General features: G+C 44.1%; 1 protein-coding gene across 1 annotated transcript in view; it reads left to right on the forward strand.

Moving 5' to 3' along the window:
- LOC311153667 (NADH-cytochrome b5 reductase 3-like) overlaps positions 1–7,028 on the forward strand; it is a 14,478-nt gene extending 7,450 nt beyond the window's left edge. The window contains exons 4-8 of the mRNA XM_084205652.1: positions 1,499–1,605; positions 2,398–2,527; positions 3,360–3,443; positions 3,568–3,653; positions 6,870–7,028. Coding sequence (XP_084061778.1) covers positions 1,499–1,605; positions 2,398–2,527; positions 3,360–3,443; positions 3,568–3,653; positions 6,870–7,013 — 551 coding nt within the window. The 3' untranslated portion in view covers positions 7,014–7,028. The remainder of the gene's footprint in view (positions 1–1,498; positions 1,606–2,397; positions 2,528–3,359; positions 3,444–3,567; positions 3,654–6,869) is intronic.
- The last annotated feature ends 496 nt before the right edge of the window (positions 7,029–7,524 follow it).

A 7,524-nucleotide genomic window follows, 5' to 3' on the forward strand; every position in this document is an offset into this window, starting at 1 on the left:
AAGAGTGGTTTGCAGGGTGAGACTTTCAGAGAGAGCTGAAAGCTGCAGGAGATGGAAAAGCAGCTGGGAGCTGCAGAGCTGCAGTTGGGTGGTGGCAGATGCTGTTTGGTCCAGCACCAGCTTTTGCCTTTTGTCACCAAATCCACTGAAAGCTTAATTCTGAGGGAGAGGGTTGTATGTGGCCCCATGCAGAGACTGCCAAGTTATGTCCTGCCAGGGTGGGGTAAAGCTCTAACAGGTGAGGGCATAAGGCATGTTTTCTCTCTGGGAGGGGCACCTTTTCTGCTTTGTACCAGTTCTTGTGAGTTGTGCCCCAGCAGCAGCTCCACTGTCCAGGCTGGCAGTCTGCAAGGGTCACCAGGGCTCTGTGGTCTGTGCCTGCAGCCACTTCTGCCCTAGAGAAGGAACGGGAGCTCCCTGCTGCAGCTCCTCCAGATTTCCCCCAGCAGGATGTCTGTAGGCTTTGCTGGGAGAGTTACTGGAATAAGATGTCCATGTACAGCTTCAGGTGAGTTAGGGTTGCTCATTCCCCAGGGCACTGGGTAGCCCATCTTCCCTCACCTAGCACTGTGTAATCCTTCTGAAGTAATGAATTAAGCATGCCTGAAGGGTCAGCTGCTTCTGGAGCTAATGTAATATGGTCATTATGATCATTTGCAAACCAGTTCCTGGTAATATCCCCTCTGTTGTGTTCCCATAACAGGCAGAGGATCTGTGCCATCATTGGAGATGCTTTGTTCTGTTGACCTAATGGTGAAAAAAAACCCCAAAATTCAAAACCTCTCCTTCCCCTCCTGGGTAATCTTCACTTAGGTATCTTCAGAATAGTGGAAATTTATAGGAAAACCTTCCACAGAAGTTAGTTATTTTCTTGCTTTTTTCAGAAAAATATATGTAGACATTGAAAAGAGAAACTGTTGTAGAGAGCTCAGAGGATGTGTGACAGATGGAAATGTGGTTGCTGCATTCACATGTTAAGCTGGAGGAATGGTAGGGTTAGAAAAGTGCTTTATGTCTAAGCAGCCTAAGCAAGGGCAGCTGAAGAGCTCCTGGAGGAGTGAGGGATCTGTGGTCAAAGGAAGAACAGTTACAAACTCAGTTTTAACTAAACTGTGGCAGTTTACAGCTGATACATTAATAAAGATGTGTGAATAGCATTTGGCAGTTCTCCCCTCCTGTGTCCCTTTTATTTGCCTGTACAGGAGAGACAAATCCCATCTTTTGAAAGATCTGGGGTACAGTTAAGGCTTTGGTAAATGTAAATTCATGAAGTTATGATTGACACACAGAATTAGCAGTGGAGTTGTCTGTCCTTCCAGGTAGATCTGTGTGTGGCTAACAACTCTGGCAAGGTGTGGCAGTGTCAGGAAAATAAGAAAGGAACAAGTGATGCCCCAAAATAAGGTAGTTAGAGCTTTGAGGCTGCATTTCAGCACATCCACTGAAAGAAAAATCTTTTGAAAGAAAATTAGTTTTTGGGTTTTTTTCCTTGCAATAGGGCAGCACATCTACCTGTCTGCACGGATTGATGGAGCTCTGGTTGTCAGGCCTTACACTCCAGTTTCCAGTGATGATGACAAGGGCTTTGTGGATCTTGTTGTCAAGGTGAGAATGTCACACTTTGTTCACAGGCTGGGCAGCTTCTGAGCCACCTTTACAGTGCCTTTATGTGAAGTTTGGTGTGCTGGCTTCTCTTCAGGAATGTGCCAGTACCTACAGTCCACATGGCATTCTGCAGGCACTTCTTTGGTGAGGGTGTCTCATGAGATGCTGCATCATTTCCACCCTCTGTGTAGACCTGCAGATGTTCATATGCTTTTTAATCCTTCTGGAACAAGGAATTAACCTTGCCTGAGTGGGCAGCTGCTTCTGAAGCTAATGGAATTTGGTCATTATGATTGCTGAGAGTGATGATCATTATCATTACTGATCCAGGCAGTGGGAATGATTGATTTAATTGGTAAGAATGTGATTTTAACTCTTGTGATAATGTACTTTTGTTTTATCTCTTGGTAGCTAGACTACCTATCATTTGAAGCTGTTAGGAATTTAAAATATTAATATCTGCACTGGATTTCCTCTTAGAATTTTGCTCTTTGGAATCACAGTGTTTTGGGTTTTTTCTTTATTTTTCTAACCCCTTTTAAACTTGGGTGTAAATTGTGTTGATTATTATCAGTATTTTCTGTGTTGCAGAACTACAGTGGAGAAATCACTGGTCTCTGTCCAAAAATTGGGGCAGGAATGGCATTTTGATCTTTTGTCAGTCAGACATTGCATTTCTTTATGGAGTAATTGTGTTCTTTGCATGAGGAGTATTTCCACATAAAACATTTGAAGGGGAAACACTCTTCTCTGAGCTGTGAGACTGAATTGCTTTGTTGTTGTTTTTAAAAGGTCTACTTCAGAGGTGTCCATCCCAAGTTTCCTGATGGGGGGAAGATGTCTCAATACTTGGACAGCCTGAAAATAGGGGACACCATTGACTTCAGAGGACCAAGTGGCCTCCTTGTTTACAAAGGAAAAGGCAAGGCTGGTTTGGAATATAGAATTTACCCAGAGTAAACAGTACAGGAAAAATGTCTTATTTCTATAGAAGTGCTTTTTATTGATGCTGTTCTCAGGTAAGGGATTGGGTTTTTTCCATGCTTATATAGGCACAGTTTATACACTGACAAAAACACTGGGTATTTGCACTGTCCACTGCTAATTTCTCAAATAAAAATGAACTTTGAGTAGGCATTGCTTTTGTGTCAATGTAAAATATCTTCTCTTAGTATAATGCAGTCACAAATGTGTCACAAAAACCTTCTGGTAGTTTTGTGTGAAGCAGAACTCTGACACGTGGTTTTCCAGAGCTTTGTATGTAGCATTCATGTTATTCTGGATGAAGAGAGCTGTGAATACAGCCCAGTACTTTGGGGAGTTTCAGGCTCTCTGTTGTGTTTGGCTCAAAAAGAGAAAATTGAAAAAAAAACCAAAACATGCTGCATATTTTATGTTTTTCTTTAAATTAATCTGCTCAGGGGAAATAAACTCTCTGATCAATTCCTTAGTGTAGAACTGTTTCCAGAATCTGGGCTTGTGAATGTCACTGGGGGTATGGGATGTGAGCAAATTGAAAATACAGGTGGTGTGTATGTAGGCTGGGATCAGGGATAACTCATAACCCATGTCAGTGTCTGATGGTACCACCTCATGTCTTAAATCACTGGTCAGGATATCTTCACCTTTTCTGTTCTCTGGGAGGGAAGGATGGCAGGGCTGAAAAGAAGTCAATTTAGCAGAATGTGCTGGAAAGGGGTAACAGGAGGTGTTTCCTGCTTGCTTTAGTGTTTTTCATCTCTTTCTTTCTCCAGGCAAGTTTGCTATTCGGCCAGAAAAGAAAGCTGAACCAGTTACCAAGACCGTGAAATACGTGGGGATGATTGCAGGGGGGACTGGTAGGTATCTGTAAGGATTCATCTGTGGTTTCTGACAGCTGCTAGATGCATTTGCTTACATTTTCCCACTTGTCCCTTCTTTTACTTCCCATCCTCATACCACTGACCTGCTTCTCTCCCCCAGGGATAACACCTATGCTGCAGATCATTCGAGCAATCATAAAGGACAAAGATGACCCCACCATTTGCCAGCTGCTGTTTGCTAATCAGGTAATTCTGTCCTTTTTTTTCTGTTTGTAGTGTTTTACTTAGCTAGTAGGACTCCACTCAGCAAGTGAAATCAGAGATACAAACCCTGAGGGGAGAAGTGAACTGAAGTGTTGAAAGCCTCCCATATAAAAGTACTGTGATAAATTGAGGGTTTAGCACTACTACAGAAAGGATTGCTAATGTTTGCCTTCCTGTGACTCAGTGCTCTGTTTCTAATCCAGTTTATGAATGTTAAAGCCCTGCATTCCTTTGTGCAAGTCATCAATGTTTTGGGCAGACTTTCAGAGCTGTCTTTCTTAGTGGAAACATGGAATGGGTGGACATTTGTCTCCTCCAGATATTTCAACTCCCCAGCTTTGCAGCAGTGTTTGTCTGTGGAATCTTTCTGTCTGAGGACATCTTGGGTGAGGCTAAAACTAACTGTGGTCTCCAGCAGTTCCCTCAGTTACAGAGCTATGATTCTTCTTGGCTGTCTGTTTTTCTTTCCAGCCTTCTGTCAGTTTTTCATTGCTTCTCTTGCTCCTTGAGGTGTGGCATCCTGCATGCTGGCCAGAGGGAATCTCTCATCCATGGAATCCTTGCAAGAGAGATTTCTGGGAAAACCCAAATGTTGATGTGCTGCTGGGCAGTACCCCTTCTTGGCCCGATGTTATTCTTCTGCTTTTTATATCTTTCTGCTTTTTAATTGCTCCCTCTAATTAATATTTGTGTTTGGATTGAGTCATTATTTGTGGTGAGCTTCACTTCATGCTTGTGGTTTTTAGCTTCTTTCGGCTCTCCTCTATTTTTCTTCTCATATTCAGTGTGTGCTCATTCATTTGTGCCATATTTATGCCTACAAGAAAGATGGAGAGGGACTCTTGATAAGGGGCAATGGCATCACACTGACAGAGAGGAGGTTTAGATTGGACATGAGGAAGAAATTGTTCCCTGTGAGGCCCTGGCACAAGTTGCTCAGAGAAGCTGTGGCTGCCCCTGGATCCCTGGCAGTGTCCAAGGCCAGGCTGATGAGCAGCCTGGGGGGGCTGGAACTGGATGGATGATATAGCAGTTTCTTTGAGCTATTTCTAAAAGCTCTCTGAGGTCTATAGCACACCTAAGATAGCTTAGCCACCTTTGGAGGCATAAAAATCAGCAGGATGGCTTCTGATGCAGTGTTGGAAACAAAAACGTTTAATAAAACACAAAACAACAAACAGAAAAAACTGAGCTAGGTGCTAGATGTTCTTGCTCTTGGTAAAACACCTCACAAAAGCAATTCGTTTCTTTGATCACTCCTTTTCTAGTGAATTGCTTATTGGTACTTTTTGGCTTCTGTCCAATTAGCTGTCCTTAAGTTTGAGGTGAAGTCGCCTGGGCCCATGAGATGCCTTTTTCACTTAATCCAGCAGAGAAATTTCTGGGCTTCTTTCCTTTTTGAGGGGACAAAGGATAGTTTTGTCACTCTGTCAGCAGGGGGCACATTCCTCTATGTCACCCTTTCTACACATCTAAAAATAAAGAGGAGAAAGGTAAAACTTTTTCAGTTCATATTCCTTTCTTGACAATTTGTAGTTATGCCAATAATTTTTAAATTTGGTTCTAATCTTCTATCTTAACTTTGGTGAAGTGTTTTCTTAGGCAAGCCTCAAATTTTTGGCTATATTTGATTTGAACATAGGGGTAGGTTAACAGCTTTTTGACACAATAACTTAGAGAATTTTTTCTGTGCAAAACTTTTTAAAACTATTTTAACTAGTGCAAACTTATAAAACAGTCTCTGCTTTTAGCTGTCGTTCAGTTGTTTGTGTGGTTTTTTTTTCATGTATTTTGGTGCTCTTGGATCGGCTGCACCTCTGGCTTGACATTCTTTGCAGGGACTTATTGAAGACTTGCATTTGTAGAAATGCATGCAAACCCCTGCCCCCAAGTCACAAGAGGGTAGGGTCCTGAAATTTGTCTGTCTTTGGATTTTTGATGAAGACTGGTGGCCTTTTTTTGAGCTTTGCTTGACTGGTATTGCTGAAATTAGATGGGCTTTCAGGTCCCTTCCAACCCAGGCAGTTCTGTGATACCTGAGTTATAGCCTGAGGTTGTTCTGCCCAGGAGCTGTGATCCAAGTGCTGAGATTCCTTATTCTGAGGAGCCCTGCCAGTGCTCTCTGCTGCTGGCTGGAGCCCTTGGATTTGGCATAAAGTGCAGTGTTATCAGGGCAGGAGGGCCAGGATTTGCTAGGAATGATTCAGAATGGCTAACACAGGGCTGGAGCTGCTTTAGTAGCATGGGAAGCCCAGTGCAGCTGGGAGGGAGAGCCTGGGAACAGTTCACTCCCTGTTACCTGTGGGAATATCAGTCCCTGGATTTAGAGTCCTTGTACCCAGTAACTCCACAAATAGGAAGCAGTTTTAAAAAATATTTTAAAGTGTTTAAAACAATGTACGTGGACTCCTACTGTGCTTCTGGCTGGCACACTTTGAGTTGGCCAGAGCCAGTAGGAGCTTTTCTGGAGCACCCACAGCTGCAGATCCAGGAATAGCACCTTCTCTGGGGTAGCTGCTGCACATTCCCCCTTATCCCCACAGTTAAGGACTTAGTGGTGACCTCTGTGCCAAATTACTATGGCTGCAGGGGATGGCAGCACTTTCAGTCCCTGCCCTTTTCCTTCCTGCCCAGACTGCAGCTGCTCTTAGGGAAATAAGGCTTTCCTTTGGCCTTCAGTGATGCTGCATCAGGGAGGAGCCAAACTTGATACCCTGAGTAATGTTTATTGTCCCAACCAGAACTTGATACCCTTTTGCTTGATCATTCCACGAGCAGTCTCCATATGGCAGTGCTGATGATACTTGAATTGACAAAGGTGGAAAAAACCTGGCATTTCCCTGTCTGAATGGCAGAGTATGAAGGGGTAGGGAGATATTTCTGTGCAGTCATGATTAGTTTTATGATGTGATAATACTAAAAGGAGCTTTATTTTTCTGATTCCCTGATTAAGTGATGGTTCTGCTTTATTATTAGAGGGAAGGCATTGCATGGTCAGGATTTGGGAAAGTTGGGAGCCTTCTATTAGTTCTGCCACAGGCTAGGCATGGGAATAACTGGGATTTGGCCTCTTCAGCCTTTAAAATGGAGTTGAATCATCTCTTCCATTTCTCAGGGCTGTGCAGTAGCTGCTGCTCTGTGGCCATGTGAGGGCTGCACTCACATGCAGGGTGTGCTCACTGTTTTCCTGTCCTGCAGACTGAGAAGGATATCCTGTTACGTTCCGAGCTCGATGAGATCCAGGCGCAGCATCCCGCTCGCTTCAAGTGCTGGTACACAGTGGACACGGCGCCTGAAAGTAAGACCTGGAGTGCCACTTCTTGTGAAATTCAGGAGCATTAATGTGCTTTACAGGAGACATGCTGTGGCAGGGGTGGATTTCTGAGCTTCATGATCCGTTTCTTAGTGAATTCATTGCTTAGTGAATGTGTGAGCAGCATCGTTCTCCACGCAGGGATGCACACAGGCTCTGGTGGCAAAGTTCACCTCAGGCCAGCAGCAGTGCAGTGTTCCTCCCATGGCTACACCTGCAGATTTGCCACTGTCTCCTGTGGAGGCTGACCTTCTTTTCTCCTTCCCCACAGACATAAATACAATGTGTTATCCTTGTGTTTGGAGCCTGCTCTGAGGCAGCTGCAGTGCCAGAGGCACTGTGGAGCTCATGGGCACAGATCCCTGCCCGAGCTTGCTGAACAAGCTTGAGGAAGAGCAGGCTAAACAGTCATTCCTTCTGCTTGCCTTCCTTACCATTCCTTGTCATGCCCACCCATATCAGGATAGATTCACACTCTTATTCAGTGGGAGTTTGGGGCAGAGAAGGAGAGGCCATATATGCCTCCTCTTCCTTGTGACC

Source organism: Fringilla coelebs (assembly GCF_963513975.1).
Source record: "Fringilla coelebs genome assembly, chromosome: 5".
Classification (NCBI taxonomy): Eukaryota; Metazoa; Chordata; class Aves; order Passeriformes; family Fringillidae; genus Fringilla; species Fringilla coelebs.